Genomic DNA, 25,239 nt, shown 5'->3' on the forward strand with positions numbered 1-25,239 from the left:
TCAGGAACTCTTTACCATTTGTCCTGCAGGATAAAGTTCAAGTTCTCCAACCTGACCTACACAGGCTCCTCCCCCACCCTGGCTGACTTAAGATGTTCCAGTCACATGGAATTGCTTGTAGTTCTGCAGGTGCTGTTCTTTCACCTCTGACCCTCAAACGTAGTCCCTTCTGGAACAGCATCTCCTCCAGGAAGCCTTCCCTAACTACTACTCACGATATTCTCCATTATCTTTGTCCACTGATTTCTTTATTTTACAATCTGTTCATCTGTTTGTCTCTCCCTTTTCCCATTGACTATGAACTCTTTGGAGGCACGAACTGTGTCTTATTCAGCTTTGTATTGTATTATATTGTATTCTGTATTAACCTGCCCTTCATACAGAAGAAAGCACAAAGCAGATGCACAATATGAGTTTGTTGAATGAAAACATGAATAAATGAAGAGGAGAAAGGTGTCAGCTTCTAGGGACAAAGGATTCAAAGCTGGGAGAATGATGTAATGCCAATAATAATGAACCTTTATTGAGAGTCAAAAATTTACTAGGTGCTTTACATACTTTGTCATTTAATCCCTACTATAACCTGGGATATAGCCATATCCGCATTTTTCAGATGAAAAAACAAGCTTTAAGTAACATTTCCAAAGTCACAAAACAAGTATGTCAGAACTGAGATTTGAATCCAAGTCTAATTTGAATGAAATTCTGGGTTTTTGTTTGTTTGTTTGTTCTGGCCGAGCCCTGTGGCTTGTGGGATCTTAGTTCCCCAACCAGGGATTGAACCCGGGCCAGGACAGTGTAAGTGCAAAGTCCTAACTACTGGACCACCAGGGAATTCTCTGGGTTTGGGGTTTTTTTCAGTCTTTTTGTCAGCAGTGTTAAAGGCAACACACCAGCACTGCTGGCAAATCATAAAGAAATAAATTATTATGTATAAAATAAGCTACAAGGATATGTTGCTCAACACAGGGAATGTAGCCAATATTTTATAATAACTATAAATGGAGCATAACCTTTAAGAATTGTGAATCACTATATTGTACATCAACTATACTTCAATTAAAAATTCATAAAGAAATAAAACCACTAAAGTACTAAAAGAAAATGTAGAAGATTATTTCACTGATTTTAAGGTAGAGAAAGCCTTTCCATCTTTCCATTATGCGTGACATTAAACCCAGAAGTCAAAAAGAAAAAGACCTGTCTAAATTTAAACTTTTAATTTCTATGGAGAAAAAGAAGAAAGAAACTATAAACAGCATTAAAGACCAATTACAAACTGGGCGAAGAATTAATATCCTTGAGCAGAAATAGAAACGCAGATGTAGAGAACAAACGTATAGACACCAAGTGGGGAAGTGGGGGTGGGATGAATTGGGAAACTGGGACTGACATATATACACTAATATATATAAAATAGATAACTAATGAGAACCTGCCTGCTGTATAGCACACAGGGAACTCCACTGTACAGTAGAAACTAACACAACATTGTAAAACAACTGTATCCCAATTAAAAAAATTAAATAAAAATAAAAAAGAATATCCTTGATATAAAGGCACTTATAAATCAATGAGAAAAAAATGAACATCTCAATTGAAAATTGGGGAAAGGGCTTCCCTGGTGGTGCAGTGGTTAAGAATCTACCTGCACTGCAGGGGACACGGGTTCGAGCCCAGGTCCAGGAAGATCCCACATGCCGTGGAGCAACTAAGCCCGTGCACCACAACTACTGAGCCTGCACTCTAGAACCCGCGAGCCACAACTACTGAGCCTGCATGCCACAACTACTGAAGCCTGCACGCCTAGAGCCCGTGCTCTGCAACAAGAAGCCACTGCAATGAGAAGCCCGTGCACTGCAACGAAGAGTAGCCCCCGCTTGCCGCAACTAGAGAAAGCCCGTGCACAGCAACGAAGACCCAATGCAGCCAAAAATAAATTAATTAATTAATTTAGAAAAAAAAAGAAAAATAAAATTGGGGAAAGAATATAACCAAATCATCTATAGGAAAAATACAAATAACTTTAAAGATATGAAAAGAAGCTCAGTCTTAGAATAATCATAGAATTCACATTTTAATGATCTTATTTTTTTCATTTTTTAGTGATTCAATTATATATATATATATATTCTTTTTTTTGGCTGTGCAGCACGGCATGTGGGATCTTAGTTCCTTGACTAGGGATCGAACCCCTTATCCCCGGCAGTAGAAGCGTGGAGCCCTAACCAGTGGACCGCCAGAAAATTCCCAATATATATATGTATTCTTTTTCAGATTCTTTTTCACTACAGTGTATTACAAGATATTGAATATAGTTCCCTGTGTTATTCAGTAGGACCTTGTTGTTTATCTATTTTATATATAGTAGTGTATATATATTAATCCCATACTCCTAATTTATCCCTCCCTCCCTCCCCTTTGGTAACCTTAATCTTGTCTTTATGTCTGTGAGTCTATTTCTCTTTTGTAGATAAGTTCATTTGTATTATTTTTTTAGATTCCACATATAAATGATCTCATTTGATATTTTTCTTTGTCTGACTTACTTCAATTACTATGATAATCTCTAGGTCCATCCATTTTGCTGCAAATGGCAATATTTCATTCTTTCTTATGGCTGAGTAATATTCCATTGTATATAGACCACGTCTTCTTTTTTTAAAATTTATTTATTTATTTATTTATGGCTGTGTTGGGTCTTCCTTGCTGTGTGCAGGCTTTCTCTAGGTGCTGTGAGAGGGAGCAACTCTTCGTTGCAGTGCGTGGGCTTCTCATTGCGGTGGCTTCTCTTGTTGTAGAGCACAGGCTCTAGGCGCACGGGCTTCAGTAGTTGTGGCACGTGGGCTCAGTAATTGTGGCTCACGGGCTCTAGAGTGCTGGCCCAGTAATTGTGGCTCATGGGCTTAGGTGCTCCATGGCATTTGGGATCTTCCCAGACCAGGGCTCGAACCTGAAGTCCTAGGCCACACCTTCTTTATCCATTCATCTATTGATGGATACTGATGTTGCTTCCATGTCCTGGCTATTGTAAATAGTGCTGCTGTGAACATTGGGTGCACAAATGGTACCATTTTTGATAGTTAAAAAACGCAAACAGGCATTCCCTGGTGGCGCAGTGGTTGAGAATCTGCCTGCCAATGCAGGGGACGCACATTCGATCCCCGGGCTGGGAAGATCCCACATGTTGTGGAGCAACTAAGCCCATGTGCCACAACTACTGAGCCCATGTGTCGCAACTACTGAGCCCGCATGCTGCAACTACTGTAGCCCACGTGCCTAGAGCCTGTGCTCCGCAACAAGAGAAGCCACCGCAATGAAAAACCTGCACACCACAAGGAAGAGTAGCTCCAGTTCGCCGCAACTAGAGAAAGCCCACACACAGCAATGAAGACCCAATGCAGCCAAAAATAATAAAAAAAAGAAAAAAGAAAAAAATTAACATTATATATAAAAAAAGAAGATACTTAACAACAACAGAAACCCCACAAACAAAAAACTTTTATCTGGGTAATTCCCTGGCTGTCCAGTGGTTAGGACTCTGCACTCTCACTGCTGAGGGCCCAGGTTCAACCCCTGGTTGGGGAACTAAGATCCCATAAGCTGCTTGGCACGGCCAAAAAACAAAACCCAAAACTTTTATCTGTACAAAGAGTTTAACTTTTTAATAATTAAAAATGTTATTACTTTAGTTATTTTTTGTGCGTGCTAAAATAATGAGATATCACTTTTAACCTATCAGATTGGGTGTGGGGAAATAGATGTCAACATAACTTATGAGAACACAAAGCCATTCAACTTTTTTCGGAGGGCCAATTGGAGTAAATACTCAAATGTTTAATTTTCTTACCCCATAACCCAGCAATTCCACCTCCAGGAAGCTCTTCTACAGAAAACCTAGCACTGATGCAAAAGGAAATGTAGACCGAGTTGTCCACTGCATCATTTATTGTATCAAAACAATTAGAAACAACCCACATCCCCATAGGCAGGGGATGGTTTAAATAACCTGTGTTATTTCCACATGATGGAATCCCATGCAGCCATTTTTTATAAAAAGAGGTAGCTTTATATTTACTGACATCAAAAGATAGCCAGGTTATATTGTTAAGTAAAAAAGCAAATTGCAGAACGGTATGTTGTTTTATTTTCACGCGCACAGAAAAACATTTGAAAGGAAGCATCTAACCTGTTCATGAGATTCTCTGCACACTGGGACGGAGGGACTTGCTCTTTATTTCCTGACTGGCTAATACAAGTATGTGAGGAAAGTATTCAGAACTAGACCAACAGGCACTCCGTGAAAATTAAGTCTGGCCCCTCCCTCATCCCCCAGAATCCTCTGGGGAGAAGAGAAATCTCAGTTTTACTCTAGACATGTCTATAACGTTAGTACTTTTTATTTTTAATGAAGAATATTGCCTATTATAATTTAAAATATTCAACCTAGTGAGAAAAGTGAAAAGAACGTTCACTGTAGAAAATTTGCAAATTACGCAAAAATTTAAGAAGAAAATAAATATCTGCCACAATCTCGTCTCCCAGAGAAAAATGCCATTTGATGCCTTTCCCTCAAATCTTTTTTTTTTTTTTGCGGTACGCGGGCCTCTCACTGCTGTGGCCTCTCCCGTTGCGGAGCACAGGCTCCGGACGCGCAGGCTCAGCGGCCATGGCTCACGGGCCCAGCCGCTCCGCGGCATGTGGGATCTTCCCCGACCAGGGCACGAACCCGTGTCCCCTGCATCGGCAGGCGGACTCTCAACCACTGCGCCACCAGGGAAGCCCCTTCAAATCTTTTTTATGCACATCCGTCTTTTTTAAAAAAGTCTGTAAAAGGGTCACAATATAAACACAAAATGGAAGAATTCTAAACATGTATTCTGAGGCCAAAAGGAATGAAATTTGTAAAAAGAAAACTTACTTTTTACACGTAGCAGGATAGTGTGAACATGCTCCCATATTAAATATTCTTACACGACCTGATTTATTATGGTTGTTTAGGAACCTTTCATAAGGAATAGCTCTTTAATTAATCTTTCAGCATCAAACATTTAGGTTGTTTCCCATTTCAGAAAAATGTTTTGCAAATGAAGGAAAGAATAGCCTTTGGGGGCAAACAGAGTACAGGACAACAGAGAAAAAGTCCCTGCAGCCATCTCTTTCCCCTTCCTGACCCCATCCTGTGGGGTCTCTGCCCAGGCCTTCCAGACCCACTCCCAGAGCATGGCCAGGGCCAGAGCCAACTGGCCTCCAGCTCTGACATGTCCCGGTGGAAGTGCAGGGGCTCCAGCATGTCTTTCCTGGCCCTGGATCTTTTCCCAGCACAAAACACCATCTAATTCGGGGCAGTTCGGATGCCTAAGCACCACCCACAGTCTTCCCACTCACGGAATTCAAGGTCCTCAGGGCTCTGGTGGCCCAGAGATGAGTACGACATTCTCATACTGGGGCTCCTCCTGCCCTTCCTCGTCAGCCAGCTTCTGGGGATCCTGTTCTAGGGGACCACCCTCAGGGACCAGCTCCTGGCCCCTCCCTGAGCTCTTGATGCCATCCCCTAGCCCCCTGGCCACTTCCTCTGGCCCAGTCCCTGCAGACTCCAAGGCCCCAGTCAGCTCCTTACTTGGGGCTGAGCTGGAGCTCTGATCGGCAGAGCCAGAGGCCAGCCCGGGGCTGCCCCTGTTCCGACTCAGGGCCCGGCGTGGAGGCTTAGGGATGGCACTCTTGACCTTAGGCTCTGCCTGGCCTTTCTGGAAGCTACCAAAACGGCGGAGGACAGACCGGACGGGGCCCTCAGATCCCCGGGGTGTCCCTGCCAGCATGTAGATTGTGGTCACAGAGCCTGCACTCTCCTGGACACTGCCCTCAATGGCTTCCACGCGTTCAGCCACTGTCCGGCCACTAAGCGGGAGCCGGCGGCGGCCAGTGGCTGAATCCCTGGGGCTGGCGGCACCAGGAGGGGCCCCGTTCATTTCTGCTTGCTCTGGGCCTGTGGACTCCTCGGCCTCCTGGCTTTCAGGACCTGGCTGGCCCCCCCGGGAGAGCCTCTTGGGCTTACGGAGAGGGCTGGAGAGCTCCCCGGAGCCTCGGCAACTCTGTGGTGCAAACTTGGTGCCTTCGGCAAAGGAGACTGACGGCCGCTTGGCCCGAGCTAGGCTGGAAGTGCGCGGGATGGCAAACGGCGTGGAGGCATCCTCAGCGGGAGGGAAGGGACCTCCGGTCAGGCTGGCCTCTGGTGACTCTGCTTGGGCCACAGGGACCATTCCTGGCAAAGGAGACAGAAGAGCTTGGCCAAACCTGGGCTGGCTACCCCAATCCATCCTGCTTACCCAGCTCAGCATCTTCTGGGAGGCCCCTCAAACGGGGCAAGGGAGAGCGTGAGGATGCAGAGAGGCAGGGGAAGGGCCTATTCAGGCAGATGCTACTGCTTCTACCTTCTTCTCTCACCACCCACCTTACTTTGCACTCATGTCACACTCTAACCATGCTAAAACTCCTTCAGCGCCACATGGCCATGTCCCTCTTACCTCTGGGCCTTTGGGTATACTGTTTGCTCTTCCTGAAACATCATTCCCAACTCTCCCTAACTTTCCCAGGGCTAATTCCCACTGATTCTGCCAGGCTCAACTCCAATACCACTAACACCGAGACATCTTCCCTGACTCCAGTCATCCCTGACGTGGCTGGATTCCGAGCCCCGACCTGCATGTCCCCCATGAAAGCATGTATCACTCTGTCCCACATGTGTCTGATTACTGCCCACCAGACTACAGGCTTGGGGAGGACAGGAATCTATCTTGTTCTTTGCTGCATCCCACTGCCAGGAACTGTGAAGGGCATGGAACGGAACGGGAGCTTGATACACGTTTGCTGAAGGAATAAAGGAGAGGCTGTGATGCGCAGGGCTGCTCAGGGGCTGAGTGGGCTGTTTGGGGGCTACCTTCTTGGGGTGGCACGCAGTAGGCAGGACCTTCGTCCTCTTCTCCAGACTCGGGATCAGTAGAGAAGGAGTCGTCCGAGGCCCAGCCAGCCGAGGGCGGTTCGATGAAGCTATGGTTGAAGGGGATCTCCGGATCATGGTGCGAGACTGAGGCGGCAGGGGGGGGCTCTAGGTCAGGCGCAGAGCCCCAGGGGAGGCCCTGTCCCCTTGCAGCCCCTGACCCTCAGCACCCACTTACCTGTCACCCAGGGAAGCTTGTGGCTGCTGAGGGAACCGCAGGGCAGCGCAGAGCCCAGGCTGGAGGTCAGTGCCCCCCAGACCTGCAGCTTCATCCTGGACATAGCGGTCCCATCTCTCGCTGGCCTGAGGGCACGGGAGAGTCGTCAGTGAGGGAGACCCCGGTTGGGGTGGGACGGTGGCGGCAGTAAAGGGCCAGGACCATTCTGGTCCCGGGATTCGTGTGACAGAGTGACTGTGTCTACTTCAGTGACTCTCTATGACTACAGAGTAAAGTCCAAACTACTGACCCTGAGATCTGGGCCTGTCGCAGAGAGCAGCGTGGCGCCAGAGTCACGAGGCAGCAACTGTGGCTCAGACTTTGCCTCTCTGGGCCACAGCTTCCTCATCCGTAAAATGGGGACAACTGCTATCTATCAGAACTTCTTTCAGGACCCAGCACAGCACCAGCTACCTGGTGGGGCTGCCCCAAAACGCAGCAGTGTGTTATTATCATCCCAGCTGAGCCCAGCTCACCTATCTTTCTGGAAGTGACACCACCTCCAGGAAGCCCACTCTTGTCCCCGCCCCGAAGCTGGAAGCGACAGCTTCAATCATTACCATTCCTCAGACAGTCTGTGCACATGTCCCGGTCTTCCTGTGAGGGGCTTCTCCCCACCTCCAGGCTCTATGCCCCGGGGTTGCGGGGAGGCTACTGGGTCTGCTGGTCTGAGGATGCCCCACAGCCCAGAGGGGGACATGATCAAGGGGTAGTACGTGAACTAATACGAGCACACAGGACAAAACAAAGAGTCCAGAGAACCGGCCACGGGCTCTGTGCGTGCCAGTGACTAGCTGGGTCACCTTGTCCTCCTGGGAATTGAGAATGCTAATCTTCCTGCCCCACGTGCCCTGCTCCAAACCTCCATGCTGCTGTGAGCCTCCAAGGTGCTGAGAAGTACGAAGAGATTTTGTAAAGGAACAAAGCTCTGTGCAAGGAATATTCCCCGCTTCCCCACAGCAGCCTGCAAGCTCAAATCCCTCCTCGCCTCCTTTTCTCGAAAAGCCACATTCTCTGCTAAACCACTGCTCGGGCTTTTATGGCACTCTCCCTTCTGAGGCCTGGTCTCTTCCCCTCCCTACCCAGAGCTGTCCCGGTGCTTCCGCCTTCTGCCATCCTGGTGCCCGGGGCCCCCTGCTCACGCGTGAGTCAGAACCTCCCCCACTGAAGGCTTCTGAGGAGGGCAGATGGCTGACCTGGTGTCTCCAGGCCACAGCCACTGCCAGCTACCTCGTTACCTCTGACCTACGTGTGTGACAAGGCCAGCCCATCCCCACCCCTGAGAGGAAACCAGATGCCACCTTGCTTCCACCCATGGCCTGAGCTGTGGAATCGGGAAGGAAGGGGCCAGGGTTCACCTGTCCTTGGGATCCAGCCGGGCAGCCCAGCAGCAGCAAGCACAGCAGGCGATGGCCAGGAGGAGAAGCAGCAGAGGCACAAGAATGCCCGCAAGGAGGGCGGCATCCTGACCATGAGATCCTAGGGAGAGCCAGGGACGGGCGACTCTTCAGGGCCATGTTGTCTCCCATACATCGCGTCTCATCTCTAGCTCTGAACTGCCTACTCTGGGGAGATCCTGGGAACCTTCCACCTGTGGGCCCCTCCCGCTCTTCTAAGAGATGTAGACTCTGCTCAGCCTGGAGGCCCCCTCCTCCAGGCAGCCTCCCCACTGGTCCTCTCCCGATGGTCCACGGCCTCTTCCGCAAACTCTTGCCCTCAGTTCTCGGGCCTGATGAGACATCCCAGTGTCCGGCCCTATCCGCTCATTTCCTGGGTGCTAGCCTGGTTTCCCAGGGGACAGAGGCTCTGTCACATCTTCAGGGGGCCCCAAAGCACCCATACAGATTTCAAGTAAAGAGAACGTCTCTGAAGAGGGCCCAGCCTCTCTGGCAAGTAATGAGGCCCCGGAGCTCACGTAAAGGGCCACTCTTTCCCCGGTTACTTCTCCCTGTACCCTTCTTTCCACCTTACCCAGCTGGCAGGCCCCAGAGACAGGGTGGCAGTTTCCCTCTGGACACTCGCAGGGAACAGAGCAGTTGTTTCCGTGGAAGCCAGATGGGCACGAAGTGTTGCAGCTTTGGGGTGACAGGAGAGACAGGCTGAAGGCTGGGTGACAAGGCATGGAGGTGGGCAGGGCACAGGGGAGGGTACATTTCTGGGTACTGCTTCCCACCCCCTGCCATACAGACTTCACTGGGTGATGCCCATGCAGATTCCTCTGACCTCTCGGCCACATTCTAAGCACCCCTAGCAGTGTTTGGAAGAATCCCTTAGCCCCCAAGCCCATCTTCCAGAGAGACCACCCACAAACTGCCCCCTGGCTCCCAGGCCCCCCAGGGTGGAAGCCTCAGTCAGGGCCCACCTCCCATGAGCCTCATCCCTTGCCCACCTGGCGCTAATGTGAGATAAGCAAGATGCCAATGGAATCCAGAGACACTCCCTCAGGGTTTGGAGGTCTGAGCCATCCCCAGCCCTGCCCCTAACTCTCTGGGCCTCGGTCCTCTCCTCTATAAAATGAGGTCTCTTCCAGTTGATACTACATTCTATCCTATAGGTGGGAAAAACCTGACATTGGAGATAGTGACACTGATTATGTTTTTGCCACCTGAAGACCTTAGGGAAACAACAGTGGGGTTTGGCGCCCTCCTCCTAAGTAACTTCTAGTTCAGGAGCCAGGCCTTTTAGATTAAGCATCACTCTGACCCTCCTCTGGAAGATGCAGACCCCACAACAAGAGGAATAACTTCTTAGTTATGAGGATGCTGGGTGGGAATCTGGGAGATGGAGAAGCCCAGGAAGGGAAGTTTGGGAAGCAGATTGCACAGAGGCCCGACCTAGGCCCCTGCCTCCTTCCAGGGCCCCAGTCCTCACCTGGGCCCCCAGTAGCCGGCGTTGCAGACACACTCCCCAGTCACAGCATCGCAGGCCCCCCGGACACAGGTGGGGCAGGTAGAGCCACAACCCTCCCCAAAGGTGCCAATCGGGCAGGGGTCTTCACACCTGAGGTGAGGCAAGACTCAGAATGGGGAGCAGGGCAGGCCTGGACCCCACAGAGGGGCCTCACCCATCTGCCCACACTTGTAGATTCAGAGACCCAGTTGTCTACTTTTCAGCAGTGAAGCTCAGGTGCAAACAGGGCCTTGAATTTGAGGCCAGACCCAGTAGGTGACAGACTACAGATCCCTGGACGAGAAGAGGGCGGGAAGCCTGAGTGGTGAGGGAGCTGGAGGAAAACTGTGCCCAGGGCCCCATTAGCACCCATCTCTCGCACCTCAGGCGGGCCCCCAGGGCTGTGTGAATGTATGCGCTGCGGGAGGAGGCCGCTCTCCCTGAGGGAGCCGCTGCAGTGAGGATCTAGAAGGAAGGTACACCCTCACCCTGAGCAGGCTGGCCCCCTCACCTGGGCCCCAGCCAGCCAGGGTCACAATGTCGACAGTGCCCGGTGTCTGGCTGGCAGGCCTCCCCAAGCCGGCAGTGGGGGCACTGCTGCCTGCAGCTCTCGCCAAAGGTGCCAGGAGGGCAGGGCTCGTGGCACTGAGTCCCATTCCAGCCCGGCTCGCAGGACTCGCAGCTACCTGTGTCTGCAGAACATGGCTCATTCTGCTTGCAGTGGCCACAGCTGGGAAGAGAAAGAGTACATGCAACACTAGGAGAGCCTCCCGGTGCCAGCTGGGCCACTCAGGCAGGTTCGAGCCTCAGATGCCCCGTGTTGTACAACAAAGAGGCTGGGCAGACTATCTCTGTGGGCTCTAGTAGGATTCCAGCCTTTTCCTAACCCCTGGTTCTGAGCCCCATCCTTCCCTGGGTCCCAGGGTCACCAGGAGCTCCCAGCCCAGCCAGGGAAGCCAAGTTACGACCTCAACCCCTGCTTCCCTTCTGCCCAGGGTTCCCCTCCTCCCCTTTTCCCCTTCCCCCATTCCACCCATGCCATCTCGGAGGTCTGGCGTGAACAGTCCTCAGTAGTGTATCCTCTATGCCATTTATGCATTATGAAAACGCATAAAATGTCTGTTTTCACCACTAGAATTTTATCTTACATTTTTTCCAGTTTTATTGAGTTATAATTGACATACAGCACTGTATAAGTTTCAAGTGTGCAGCACAATGACCTCCTCACATACATACTGTGACATGATTACCACTAAAAGTTTAGTTAACATCCATCATCTCATATGGATACCAAAAAATGAAAAAAAAAGTGTTTTTCCTTGTGATGAGAACACTTAGGATCTACTCTTTTAGCAACTTTTCCAATAAGGTTTATCTTATCTTAATATCTCATTGATCCTTAAGAAGTTTTTCCCTCCAGAGACTTAATTATCTGGGATCACGAGCTTGGATCAGACTCATCAGTAGGGCGAGGAAGGGAGTTCATAAAATCTATTTAGCAGATCCTGACCAGTATTAAAAGAGAGAGAGAGAGAGAGAATAGAAAACATTTCGGTGTACATATGTGTGTTGTCTGGTTAAGTTTTTACTTCAGTTAATATATATATCGCATCATATATTATATATGAATGGGAGGTAAAACATTTCTTACTGTGGGTGGAACTGGTCAAAGTTTGAAAGCCATTGAGTTTCAGAGGGACCTTGCAATCCTTTTGCCACAATGTTGATTCTTTATCTGTTTCTACGGCTTGCTAGTAGTAGTATTTTGTTTAACAGTACGCGGATGAAAGTGGTGGGCAAGGCTGGCCTTTAGGGCGTCGAGGGACTCTTTTTCCCCTTTCACCCCATCTTTGTCTGTTTCTGCGCAACATTCTCCCTGCGCCCCCGGCTCATCCCCTTTCCCACCCGTTCTCTCCCCTTCCTTCTCACGCCCTCCTCCCTCCCTTCTCTCCCGCATCCCCCGTTGCCCCGGCTCACCTGTCGCGGCACTGAAGCCCGTAGCGGCCTGCGGGGCAGGGCAGCTCGCAGCGCGTGCCGCGGAAGCCGGGCGGGCATGTGCACAGGCCGGAGGCGGCGCTGCAGCGGCCGCGCACGCACTCGCAAGGCTGCCGGCACTCGGAGCCCCACCAGCCGGGCCGGCAGGCGCAGCGGCCCGACTCCTGCGCGCACGGCGAGCCGTGGCAGGCGCAGCGGAAGCTGCAGCGGCGGCCCCACCAGCCCGGCTCGCACAGGCAGGAGCCGGTGGCCTGATCGCAGCGCGCCGCCGCCGGGTTGCACTGGCACGGGCGGCGGCACGTGGGCGACCACCAGCCGGGCTCGCAGCGGCACGCGCCGGTCTCGGGGTTGCAACGCCCGTGGGGGCCGCAGGCGCACGGGAACTCGCAGCGGTCGCCCCAGCGGTCGGATTGGCAGTGGCACACGCCCGTGGCCGGCTCGCACTGGCCGTGCGGGTGGCAGGCGCAGCTCTCCCGGCAGTCGGGGCCCCAGTACTGGCCCGGGCAGCCTGCGGGGTGGGGGTAAGGGAAGGGGGTCAACGGGCTCAGGGTCAGGCACCACGGATCCTCGCCCTGCGACCCCTTCCACAAGGAAGAGGTGGGGGGCCGGGCCCGCCCTCCAAGAGCCGGGGACAGCCTGTCCTCCTGGGGCACAGCTTACTTCCTGCCCCAGACTCTGAACTACACAAATCCTTACCACTGGCCCAGCCTCCCACTTCCACATTCCAGAACACACTTAAAGATCACGAGTGGATGGGCTTCCCTGGTGGCGCAGTGGTTGAAAGTCCGCCTGCCGATGCAGGGTACACGGGTTCGTGCCCCGGTCCGGGAAGACCCCACATGCCGCGGAGCGGCTGGACCCGTGAGCCATGGCCGCTGAGCCTGCGCTTCCGGAGCCTGTGCTCCGCAACGGGAGAGGCCACAGCAGTGAGGGGCCCACGTACCGAAAAAAAATTAAAAAAAAAAAAAAAAGATCACGAGTGGCAAAGGGCCTTGCCCAGAGTCACACAGAAGTGGGTGTGCCTTCATTTATGCCCCTCCTCCCTCTCATTGGGTTCCCCCATTGTGTCTTCCCCCGCCTGAATGCTGCCCATCCGGGTCGAAGAAGAAGCCACATTCCCCCAGTGCCTCCTCTCAACCCTGACTCCTAGCCAGGCTGCCCTCTGGCTAAACTGCCCACCAACCCCTCTCCCATGCCCCACTTTCTGCCAGAGAGGGAGGACATTCCAGTCACCCTCCACACGCGCATACGGGGAGACCAAGAATGCATCCATTCTGCAGTTAACGGGGATCCACAGCATCTTTCCGGAAGTTGAAAGGGAAGATGAATGGCCCAGAACTGAACCTGTGGGAGGGCTCTGTGGATGGGATAAAAACCAGATGACTCAGGACATCCCCTTAGAGTGCGTCACTTCCTGTCTCGACCTCAGTCTCCTCAGCGAAGCTTGGAGGGATTCTGGCCCTGCTGTTCTAAGATTACATTCCTACAAGCTTTGCCTCCCCTCTCCCCCAGTCCTGCCGGGCAACCTCATCCTTCAGCAGAGACTCAGGACTCACGCGAGTTGCACCGGGCCCCGAAGAATCCAGGTTTGCATCGACAGAGGCCTGGTTTCACACATACCTCGTCTTCCCGGCAGACGTCCAGCCCCTCGCAGATGGCTGAAAAACACCCCACCCAGGTTGGAAGGACTGGGGTGCGGCCAGGGGACACTCTGCCCTTTTCACTGACTCTCGGTGGCCTGTCCCCCTCAAGAGCTGTTTCCCCAGGGCTGGGGGGTTGGGCCACGGCACGGACCCTAGCTCTAGGGCTCAGGAGGGCAAACAGACCCCAGGAGGGTAGGAAGGAAGGGTCACTGGGCTCTGTCCTCCCTTCTCCTCCGGTGGGGGGGTGCATCCTGGCTACTCACGGGTGGTGCATTCTCGATCATTCTGCCTCCAGCCTGGGCAGCAGTGGAGCTCAGCAGAGGGGCTGTGGGGCAGAGAGGGGTCAGCCGGGGGGCAGCCTGGCTCCGCAGGTGGATCACTGTCTCCCTGAGACGTGGGATGCTGCCTCAGCCCCATCGGGCAGGCCTGGCCCAGGGTCACAGCCCCCGTGTCCCCGACCCCTTCCCGCTCTGCCCCTGGCCATCCCACCATCTGCCCCCCCTACCCACCACCCTCTAGGCTGTCCCCGAGCCCTCTCGCTTTAGCCCCTCTTTCCTCATGTCCTCCTCCCCCCCATCAAACCCCCAGAAGACCCACCTGCTGGCCATGCAGACGTGCCGCCCATTGGGGTCCAGCTCAGACCCCTGGGTCCCCCGAGTCCAGAGCAGCAGCAGAAGGAACAGGAGCCCCAGCCCCATGGCGGCCAGTGCAGTGGGAGGGCTTGGGTTAGTCTGGCCCCCACAGCTCCCAACCCCCTCCCTGCTTCCTCCCAAGGCTTTTCCTGAGGAAACCAGGCCGGAGGGGCGGGCTGCCATGAGGCACCTCCCTGAGAGGGTGGGCAGGCGCAGAGAGGACCAGACACCAGCGTACAGAAAGGAAAAGGAAGGCCAATGGCGAGGGCTGAGCAGGGCCTTCAGGGTCTGGTCTCAGTCTGGGCGGGGGGCAGGAAGATGAGGCTGTAAGTTACGGGTACTGGGATAGGCGAGAGGTTGAGCCATGGATATCCACTAGGTCACACTCCCCAGTGGAGGTCCACGCTGGGAGAAGCCTCCCCAGCCAGTGACAACCAAGGGGAACTTCCTGGCAGAGCTGGGCAGGGGCAGACCACTGACAGACAGACATGGAGCAGTTTCTGGGTATCATGGGCAGTTGCTTTATTACATTAGCTTAGGCCATCCGTACAAACACCTGGGAGGGAGGTAGTCAACTCTCCATTTCATGGATGGGGAAACTGAAACTCACAGAAGCAGCACTTTTGTCTGGCCCTGGAGGCTTGGCACAGAGATACAGGAAGGAAGGTAGGTTGAGCTCCCCGTCACACCCTGGCTCAGGCCAGGGTTAGAAAAGAGCCTGGGGAGGGCGGGGAAGGAGGGAGCCCTGTCCTCATTTGAGGTCACACGTCCACCCCCAGACAGACTCCGGAGTCAGGCAGGCCTCTGGGGCAGCTGAGACCCCAGATGAAGATATTCATCGAGAGCAGAGCAGGGCTGGTCAGGAGTTGGGGGCTGTCAGGCTGCCCACAGGCTCCACGGGGGTGGCTGTGGAGCCTCCTCTCCTCCCCGTATTCTCACTGGTAGCCGCAATGCTGGCCTCAGCCTCAGGGGCCTCTGTTCCACCCTGACACCACAGGCCCAAGCTGGGGGGAGAGCCAAGAGGTGCTGTGAGCCTGGATGCCAGGGAGGTCAAGGATAGGGGCCGAAGGCAGGGGGTGCTGTTAAAAGGGGACTCAAGAGGACGACAGGGCAGCATGAGGCATGGGGAGGTAAAGGGGCCAACAGAGGAGTGGGAGGGGACGGGCATGCTCAGAGCTCAGGGCAGCTGGGTGAGCCGCAGTGGAGCGGGAAAGGTGGGGTCCCTCCACTCCCACCACATTTGTCCTTCCTCTTCCCCCGACATACAAACTCTGTATTCTGGACTCAGGGGGTGGGGGCTGGAGGTGGTCTCCCTTATCCCTGGAGAGCAGGAGCCATGAGCCATCCTCATCGTCACTGAGGCAGAGGAGAGAGGAGTTGTGAGGGTCATTTGTCAAGGCCCTGAGGGACAGTGGGACTCCAGCTATGTTCAGCCTTCTGTGCAGCCCCCAGGAGCAGGCAGGGGAGGACAAAGAGACTTCAGGGGCCCCAAAGCTGGAGACAAGGAAGAGCAGGGGAGACGGAGGACAACTAGAGGATTTTTTTTCTTTTTGGCCGTGCCCCACGGCATGCGGGATCTTAGTTCCCCGACCAGGGATCGAACCCGTGCCCCCTGCAGTGGAAGCACGGAGTCTTAACCACTGGCCCGCCAGGGAAGCCCCCTCCTGAGGCTTTTATTTTCTAGCCTGACACACAGCAGGCCCCTGACAAGACTGCAGATACAGCCTTACCCATCTGAGAACAAACAGATATGCGGCCAAGACAAGAAACCAAAAACTGACTGTGGAGAAGCAGAATCAGCAGGTTTCTTCAGCAGGATGTACGGGGAGCATGGCAGGTGGGAGCAGTGCGATCCAGAGAGAAGGGTGGTGGGCTCAGGACGGCAGGCTCAGGGGATGACCAGGCCAGGTTAGGTTCTAGAAGTGACTAAGCTAGGTGACAGGCTCAAGGTGTGACTAGATTGGGGTGACAGGTACAGTCTGAGGCAACAGGCTCAGAAGGTGACCAGGCTCAGTGGGAATGGAGGCAGGGACTTACCTGCTCTCTGCTTCCTCTGGGGTCCCTAACATCTTGGCCTTGATCTTCCTTCGTTGCTTCCTGATAGCCACCTTCATGGCTTCGAGCAGAAGCCCGGGGACCCGGTGGTCTGTGAGCAGCTCCCTACAGAGGAGGGGGAGGGGCAGAGAAAAAGCAGTGGGGATGCCAAGAGGAGGTCTCGTCCCGACCTTAGTTTAGATATCACCCCTCCTAGGAATACTTCCTTGATGGCGGCTGTGACCCTTTGCAATGGCCCACCCCATGTGTAAGAAGTTCCAGGGGGGCAGGGGCTTTGCGATTCTCGTCCTCCAGTGCCCAGCACAGTGCCCGGCACACGACAGGGTGGATATATCGATGACCCAAAGAATGAGGAGGGTGAACCGAGGCCTGGGGACAGGTGCAAGTGGTGCCCCCGAGCCTCCCCACCCCTGTCCTGCGCCCTCACCGCTGGAAGTAGGCCAACTCCTCCTTCAGCAGGAACACATTGGCTTTGAGCTCATTCCTCTCCTGAAGGATCTGTTCAACCTCCTCTCGACTGAAGCCGCACTGCCCTACCTTGGGGGGGCGTCCTGGCGGCGGCAGGGCATCCGCCTGCGGAAGGACAGGCTTGGTCAGGGGGGCGCCTCGGTTGGAGAGGGACGCTAGAGGGTGACTGGCAGGGAGACTTGGGAGGCCAGGGCGCTACAATAGATGCCAGACCGGTGCTCTGGCCGAGACTGGGGGCGGAGGCCGGCTGGGGGCGCACACTCGTGCTACCTTCCAACTTCCCGGTGGCCCTAACTACGCAGCACAGCAAACCTTTCCCGAGTGCCGGACCGGTCCCTGACCTCATCCGGCACTCACCCGGTCCTCAGGGGTCCCCGGGGCTCCTGTGCCCGTGGCTGTCGTCTCGGGCTCCTGCCTCTGCTCGCACCCGGGCGCCGCGGCCTGGCCGTGCGCCTGCTCTGGCGCGGGCTCCAAGGTCGCTTCGCGCCGCCGCTCTGATTCGCTCTCGCGGTCCTGCGCGGCGCGCAGCTGGGTTTGTACTGCGGCCAGCTTGTGCCGCAACTCCGCATTCACCAGCAGGAGGCGCTGCAGCTGCTCCTGCAACTGTGGGCGGAGCAAAGGGGGCTGGTGGGCGGGGCGCCGGAGGGCCGGGAAAGCCCCGCCCCGCACGTCGCCCCGCCCTGCCCTCACCGCCTCAGTCTCCTGGCTGCGCTGCCGCAGGTCGCGGTTGTGCGCCCGGAGTTCATCCCGCTGGCGGTCGGTCACCTCCTTGAGCTGCCGCAGCAGAGCGCGCTCCTCTGAGGAAGGGGCGTTCTCAGCGGCGGCCCGCGGGGAGAGGCCCTGAGCCTCCCCGCCCCCGGTCCCCGGCAGGCCCGCACTCACCCTGTGGCCCAGAGCGCAACTCTCTGCAGAGGCGCTCGTTCTCCTCCCGCAGCTGCCGCAGCTCGAGTTCGGCCTGCTGCGCGGATACCTGCAGCTGGAGAGGCCGCGCCGTGAGGGCCGGGCCCCGCCAGCCCGCGGGCGGCTACGGGAGGGCGCCGTGACTCACCGAGTCCGGGGCGGGCCCCACGGCCGCCTTTTCCAGGAGCTCCAGCGCCTGCACCACCAGCGGCACGAGCCCGGCCGCCGCCTCCGGCCCGAAGCGGCGCGCCAGCTCCTTCAGCTCAGTGCCCAAGGCCCCCGCTAGGTGGTACACGAGCTCCGCAGCCGTCCCCGACCCCGCGGCCACCCGAGGCCCCCAGCAGTGCGCCCCAGGCCCCACCCTCCTGGGCTCCATGTCCCCCGAAGGCGACTAGGGCTGCTACACCCTCCTCCCCACAACTGGGGAAGGAAAAGGCCAACCAGTCCTGGCCCAGGAAGCAGTTTAGGACGGTAGTGGGCGGGGTAGCGATTAAGGGAAAAAGGCTGGGGAAGGAGAGTCTCAGTGCCCTGCTCCCTGTCCTGTTCAAGCCCCCAAGGTCACAGGAAGCAGGACAGCCAACTTCCAGCCAGGTGTCCAGGAGCTGAGGCTCAGGGCTGTAAGTGGTCACTTTCGACAAGCCCTCCCCACAGTGCCCACACCAGGCTCCACCCCTGTGTCTGGAGTCATGGGGCCTGACTTGGCTGCCAACTCTCCGGGCAAGAGGTGAGAGGTAGGAGAGCTGTCACTGGCCTCAACCAGAGGCAGCCGACTGTCCAGCCATGTGCCTGTTTCCAAAACAGATTGAGAGTGACACAAAGCTTAGAGGGCTAGGCTGGGCACCACAGCTGCAGACTGCTCCAAGAGATGCTGGAAAGCGGTGAGTGTTCCCCAGCATTCTGGAGGGAAATTGGCAAATGTCATGGCAGCAGGAGTGTGAAGGCCCAAGTCCCCTTCAGTTCTCTGAGTTTAGAGAATATTTACCCCCATAGCTCCTGAATACCAGGGGGCCTCAAGGATCAGTCCAGCAGCTTGCTGTGAACAAGTCTGGCCTCTGCCACCCTTACACCCAGAATTCGAGCTGAGGGAAAAAAAAACACCTCAACAACTCCTATTTATACAAAATTTATTATACTTCGTTCAGAATTACAAGTCACCACGAGGTCAACAACATAAGCACAAAATAGAGGAAAATGGGGCCAAGCTGTTGAATGTCACCAGCTTGTCTGTGAGGGTAAAAGGCTCTAGCCTCTGGGGAGTCTGAAGCAGGAGGTGAGGAGACAACTAGGCATAGAGGTCCTCTCGGTCCGCGGAGTAGACCTCGCCCTCCTGCAGGAGAGCGAAGTTGAGGAAGTGGGAGGGTCTGTGCACCTCGTGGTAGAACTCTTTGGGGTTTGCCAGCTGCAGCTCATACTTCATGTTGGGATCATGCCGAACACCTTGGAGTAGAAGGAAAGGGCCAGTGTTGACAAGGTCCACCTGCCTCACCCTGCTGGGTCCTGGGCCATCTCCAAACCAGAGTCCGGCCCCAAGTGCTAAGGGTGATGGCCTAACCCCAAGCCCACCATCCTGTGTGCCCCGCCACCACCCCCACACCCTGCCTCACATACCCATAAAGTTGTAGTTCCACGAGGACTGGGCAGGGACCATAAAGAAGCCAAGGAAGCGGTCTGACAGTAGCATCTGGACCCTCTCGTAGTGCGAGGGTAGGTAGCCCTTGGGGTTGTTGCCCTTGTCTGTGTTCTGGCGGCCCCATTCATAGCCACTGGGGGTCAGCTTGTAGGCTGTCAGGGTGCAGGAGCCTGGTGTGAAGCTGGAAGAGGAATGAGGACAGAGTCAGCGCTCAGGCCACCATTCCTGGGCCCTGGCCTGCAACGCCTGCCCCATCGTACTTCCTCCCAAGGCGGCCCAACCCCACCTGCAGGTGATGATAATGGTCTTCTCGCCATCCCAAGATGGGTTGTCAGCCATGATCTTGGCATGGGTGGTGACATCCTGGGGTGACAGCTGGGGGGACTCATTGGGCTGAGTGTGGATCCAACCTAAGGGTTCCATCTCCTATGGGCAGAGCAGTGAAAAGCTATTTAGAGCCCCGTCTGCAGACAGGAATCCCACCCGTGAGAGTAACACCCCTGCCTTCCCTCCACCACCTTGAGAGCAGAAAGCCCCGGTTCTCCTACGCCCCCGCTAACCTTGAGGTACTCATGCTGGGGCAGCTGGCCAGGCAGGTGCACAGTCTGGTGAGTGCCCCACTGTGGTACCATCACGATGCAGCGGATCTCCTTCACCTGGGGGTTATCTGGTGGGCTCACCCCATAGAGGTACCCTGCAATCTGGAGACAAGGGGGTCAAGCGCCAAAGAGATTCTTAGTACCAGCCCAGATTTGGGGCCGTCAGCCCTGTGTTTAATTCCCTTCTCCAAGAACAAGGACAGAGTTTCTCAAATGTGGCCAGAATCTCCTGCATCAAAAACGCCTGGGGGTGCTTATTCAGAACGTTAAACACAGACCTCACCTCAGACTTACCAGGGGTGCTTATTCAAAACGTTAAACACAGACCTCACCTCAGACTCAGCACGTCAGAATCTCAAGTGGGGTCCAGGAATCGGCACTGCTCACACATTCCCCAGTTGCTTATTTAAGTATTTAAGTACAGTGTCCATAAACAAGTGAGCACACAAGCACAGAGCTCATGCATTTCCACAAACTGGACACACCTATAAAATCAGCACTCAGCAGTACTTTAAATTTTACATTGTCATGAACAAAGTAAGAAAACTTGTGTTCCTATAAACTCACCCAACACAGGATACCAACAATCTTCAAATTCACCAGACTGAGGCCACAAGTTGGTGTTTTATAAAATATGATTCTCCCTGATTACTAGTAAAGTTGACCATCTTTTCATATATTTTCCACCTTCAGTTCCTTTTCTGAACTACCTTCATACTCCTCTGCCGCACCATTCTTCTACAGTTATCTTTTACAAAAATCAACGTCTGAGAATTCCCTATTCTAGATCCCACTATATCTTAAGAGTTATGCAAATATTTTCTTCCTGTTTTTAGTTTGTCTTTTGTGGTACCCTTTGTCACGCACAAATTATTAATTTTGATGATGGCTTTGTGTCTTGTTTAAGAAGGTTATCCTAACTTTAAGACGGTAAATATTTTCTTCTAATATTCTACTACAGTTTCGTATTTTACGTTCAGATTTGTACTCCACCTGGATTTGACTTCTGTTAAGTGCTATGAGGCAGGGATCAAGCCTCCTTTTGCTGACTGTTTCAGGATCATAGGGAACGCTTAATCCCACAGATGAAGTGGGATCCTCAGGTGATACAACACATTTATTATATACACATGAATCTGTTTCTATATATCCTCTTCCAATAACTTCTAGGCCAAAAATACATCATTTCTCAATTGCCATAGCTTTATAATGTTTCGGTATCTGGTGGGGGCCGAAACCCTCCTCCCTCCCTGTTTTGGCTATCCTTGTATATTTACTCATCTATCAATTTCAAAACCAGCACCTCCAGTTCCAGGAAATCTCAGATGAGTTTTAGGCACATAAAATGTTTGGCACACACTGTGGCCTAGTTGAACAAACATACTCACTTGGGCCCGAAGGTCAGATATGCAGATAAACTTCTTAAGCACATTCTTGGGGAGAATATAGGTATAACCAGTCTCCTTGATGTCATCAGATGAAACATAGATGTGATTGGTCCTTAAGTGCAGGTTGGCGGCAGAGATGGCCCTAAAAACAGGTAGGGAATGTTGGCATTTCTCAACTCAAGCACCTCAGGTAGCACCAGAGGCCTTTCCAGCCCTACCCCTCTTGCCCCTTATACTACCTGACCCTCCATTCAGTCTTAGATGAGAAAGTCTGGGTCTCATAGTTGCTGGTGGTAGAGGTGATGATTTCGTCACCATGCTTGTTGACAGTACGAGTCTGGGTTGCAGTCAGCTGTGACTGTTCCTTGGTCTGCTTCTCAATCTCAGCTATCTGCTGCCGCTGCTGTGATGGTGCAGAGATCTCCATACCCAGGATGATGTCTCGAATTTCTGATTGTGTCAGTGATGCCACATTCACACTGTGGGGACAGTGTGGGTCACACCACAAGGATCCCTTCCCCTTGGTCACTTACGTCCCAATGGCAAGGTGTAACTTGGTGGGACAGGGGAGCCCATACTCTGACCCCAGATAATCTTCAATCGACACTCGAAGTGTGAAGTGGAAATACACTAATACGGATAAGATTTGTCACATCCCAGGCTGGCCCTGTGCCTGTACACCTTTCAGCCATGCTCAAACCTGCTCAGCATCCATACCTCCCACTTTTCCTCAACAAAAAGTGCCCTGGAACTGGAAAACTCTCAAAAACGGAAATCCTAGAACAAGTTCTCAATCACAGGTGGTGTGTCCGCACCCTTACTGGGTGAACATTTTTGGTTGCCACAATGACAAGGAAGGAGAGAGAAGGAAGGTGTGTGTGTGTGTGTGTGTTATTAGCTGTGGTATCTGGGGGTCTGGGATGTTAGAACTTCCTGCAATGTATGGACAGTAAGGAAACGTCCTGCTCAAAATGGCAACAGTGCCTCTGCTAAGGAATAGCGTCAGCCTGAGCCCTGAGACATGGACACTTCCTATACCATCTGAAGACACTGCCTACCTACCTCTCCTCTATAGGCATCTCTAGGACAATTTCTTGAGAAACTTCTGAGCTTAAAATGTTGCAAAAAACCAAGAAGGCATATACTGAGCCACCCATTTTACCCTTTCTGGATCTCTCATCTGTATCCCCACCACTGCTCACTTGTTTTTCTTGCCATAGTCAGCCAAGATAAGGTCCTTGAGCTGCACCTCCACCTTGATCCACTCCTCGTCAGTCAGAGTGGGCCAGATGTGGTGTGGTTCTGTGATCGTAGTCTTGTCTGGCTTCAGGATGACCTTCGCCCGGTCGTTGTTCACATGCAGGGCACGCAGAATCAGGATGAGGCGGGAGAAAGCCTGGGGAGAGATGTGGCAGCATGGGAGGAGGTTGGCTACTTGATGTTCTTCCCCTCGCCTCCATCCTATCCTTTCAGGAGACCCAAGAACCCATTTCAAACCCTACGGTGCTCCCCTCACCATGAGTCAACTTGATATGCAGAGTCACTGGCCCATGCACAGGCTGAAGATGTGAAAATGGCCCCATAAGAGGCCTGTGGGAAAACCTAAGGCACAGAACCTTCCTATGACCCCAAACCCACTCCTCTTAGAGTGGCCCTCCCTCCTCGTGAGGTGGCTTCATACCGTGTAAGATGAGATAGTCTTGAGCCAGTCATCATAGAGGTTAAAGAGAACCATCTGCGGCTCAGTGGCTTTAAGGATGAGATCCCCAAACTTTTCCACCTTGAGACAAGCCTGGAAGGGGAGCTGGAGCTCTGATCCTTTGATCACAATATTGGGGAAGTCCAGCAAGTGCACCTGAGACAAGATCAAGTCCAAGTTTAGAAACAGAACCAGCAGGTCTCAGCCCTCTTTCCTTCTACCTCATTCACCACCTCTCACCTCCAATGGATCGAGCATGCCTTTCCTGGTGACAATGATCTGCTTGGGCTGCTCCTCCACTGGTAGAGATCGGATCAGGGCAGCCACCTCCTCAGCTGTCTTCCACTTAGCCAACTAAAAAGCAAGAGAGAAGAACATGGAAACTGAGTCTCCACCCTCCCAGGTCAACTAGAACTAAAAATTCTAGTCTTAAACCAATTAGACTATGTCTCTATCACACACTGCTATTGAATGTTAGGTACTTCAGAGGTATAGAAAAAACGTCCAATGGTCTTGCCCCGAAGGGTGTTTCAACCTCGCTGGCCAAAGCTCACACAATGCCACGAGCTAGTATTTGATTATATACACGCTATGTCAGGGACAAGAGAAATTAAGGCTAAGGTCATAAAAAGCTGCACAAATAAAGAAGTCTTAAGGGATGAGTAAGACAGTGATTAAGAGAAGAGAAGAGTTCATTCTAGAAGCAAAGATCTATAAGCAAAGCCACAGAGGTGGAGATGCTCATCAGGGTTTGGGATACCAGGATCCTGGACTGACTGCCGGAGGAAACACGCTACAGAGGAAGAGGAACTGTGGCCGGACAGGTTACAGGCCAACCAGATGTTAAGCATCTAGGAAACCAAAAAGTTAATTCAGCAAAAAGAAAGGGGCTACCAAAGGCTTTGAGGAGGAGAAGAGATTTGGTGAAAATGACATTTTAAGAGTGCTTGTTCCCTTTAGAAAGATGATTTTTCATAGCCCTCTTCAAGATAGGTTAGAGATGGGAGATTCAAGAAGCAGAGATGCCAGCTTGTAGGTAATGAAGGACCTCAAATATTCTTGGACCTCTTATAGAAGAACACTTCCCAAGTTAAGTAATTCAGGAAAAAAGTTTAAATGAGATGTCCTGAATCTTACAAAGAGAGAAACGGGAGATTCTCTCACATACACGCCCCCCACATACCAAAGAGTAAGAGGCAGCAAAGTTCTACAGCCTCTCTACCCTTTAACATGCTCACCTGCCCCAAACGCTTCTGTCCAGCCCACACAGATGTGTGAATTATCTTGAGAAACAGCTGCCCTGTGCGTGGGTTGAAGATGAAGATGGCCCCATTGATGGGCTTGGTGGTCAGGTTCCCTTCAAAGGTCTAAGGAATGATTACATCAGTTAGCACAGTCTAGACACAACCAGCCTGCCTTCCTCACAATATGCACACACTTGCCCGGCCACCCTCCCACAGGCATATACAGAGCCCCACACCCACACGCTGCGTCGAACTCTTACCTTATGGATAGTCACTCTGTAGACATTCGTGTCATCCACAAACCAGATAATCTGGTTGGAAAAGAGTTCACCATAGTTCTGAGAGGACAGATAGGGCTCAGTGGGCTCAGAGGAATAAAGCTGCAGCCCTTTACGGATCCGTTCACGTAACACATACAAGGCAGGGTTTGCCTTCATGATCTTGGCCATGGCCTGCTGTATGAGGGGCTTGCTGCCAGGGAACCAGTTTCCATAAGCACTGTGAGGGTGGAAGAGGCAAGAAAGGTCAAGACCAGGCTGGCAGTCCCAGGAACAAGGCAAACTGCGACTCTACAGAGGAAGAAAAGGCTGTTGGTCAGGCTGAGAATGAGTGCCTGCTCATGTACATAGAGGCAGGGAAGAAAGAGTCAGTGACACCAGTGGAGGAAACGGCCAACCTCACCTCACCTGGGCAAACTAAAAAAAACACGTGTATATTAAAGTACGGGGCAGAGGGGAGAGATAAATTAGGAGGTTGAGATTAACATATACACACTACTATATATAAAATAGATAATCAACAAGAACCTACTGTATATAGCACAGGGAACTCTACTCAATACTCTGTAATAATCTATATGGGAAAAATATCCTAAAAACAATAG

At 53.0% G+C, this 25,239-nt stretch overlaps 3 protein-coding genes across 4 annotated transcripts in view; all 3 read right to left on the minus strand.

The window, feature by feature from the left end:
- Positions 1–3,941: 3,941 nt before the first annotated feature.
- Positions 3,942–14,454, minus strand: SCARF1 (scavenger receptor class F member 1; the record flags this gene model as incomplete). Of its 2 annotated transcripts, none has more annotated exons than XM_082861062.1 (11): positions 3,942–6,262; positions 6,938–7,084; positions 7,176–7,300; positions 8,573–8,693; positions 9,186–9,289; positions 10,086–10,214; positions 10,615–10,833; positions 12,081–12,606; positions 13,655–13,756; positions 14,005–14,066; positions 14,339–14,454. In XM_082861062.1, 11 exons carry the CDS (start codon positions 14,437–14,439, stop codon positions 5,403–5,405), a joined length of 2,496 nt encoding a protein of 831 aa, XP_082717188.1. In that variant the 3' UTR covers positions 3,942–5,402. The 2 variants fall into 2 exon arrangements, with proteins under 2 accessions (XP_082717188.1, XP_082717189.1); XM_082861063.1 differs by having other exon boundaries at positions 6,114–6,262; positions 6,938–7,047; positions 14,339–14,439.
- A 178-nt stretch (positions 14,455–14,632) lies between these two features.
- Positions 14,633–18,347, minus strand: RILP (Rab interacting lysosomal protein). Its single transcript, XM_082859862.1, is given in 10 exon segments — positions 14,633–15,273; positions 15,276–15,325; positions 15,327–15,377; positions 15,640–15,729; positions 16,411–16,533; positions 16,856–17,001; positions 17,254–17,499; positions 17,587–17,693; positions 17,779–17,872; positions 17,945–18,347. Coding segments are annotated over 10 exon segments (1,176 nt in total). The 5' UTR covers positions 18,173–18,347; the 3' UTR covers positions 14,633–15,232.
- Positions 18,348–18,934: 587 nt separating this feature from the next.
- Positions 18,935–25,239, minus strand: part of PRPF8 (pre-mRNA processing factor 8) — a 35,976-nt gene continuing 29,671 nt past the window's right edge. Inside the window, exons 32-42 of the mRNA XM_082860748.1 lie at positions 24,617–24,925; positions 24,351–24,479; positions 23,353–23,466; positions 23,095–23,268; positions 22,616–22,809; positions 21,653–21,892; positions 21,414–21,555; positions 19,987–20,127; positions 19,713–19,852; positions 19,405–19,607; positions 18,935–19,233 (exon numbers count right to left, since the gene is read on the minus strand). Coding sequence (XP_082716874.1) covers positions 19,079–19,233; positions 19,405–19,607; positions 19,713–19,852; positions 19,987–20,127; positions 21,414–21,555; positions 21,653–21,892; positions 22,616–22,809; positions 23,095–23,268; positions 23,353–23,466; positions 24,351–24,479; positions 24,617–24,925 — 1,941 coding nt within the window. The 3' untranslated portion in view covers positions 18,935–19,078. The remainder of the gene's footprint in view (positions 19,234–19,404; positions 19,608–19,712; positions 19,853–19,986; positions 20,128–21,413; positions 21,556–21,652; positions 21,893–22,615; positions 22,810–23,094; positions 23,269–23,352; positions 23,467–24,350; positions 24,480–24,616; positions 24,926–25,239) is intronic.

The sequence above is a fragment of the Leucopleurus acutus genome (genome assembly GCF_964270905.1).
Source record: "Leucopleurus acutus genome assembly, chromosome: 19".
NCBI lineage: Eukaryota > Metazoa > Chordata > Mammalia > Artiodactyla > Delphinidae > Leucopleurus > Leucopleurus acutus.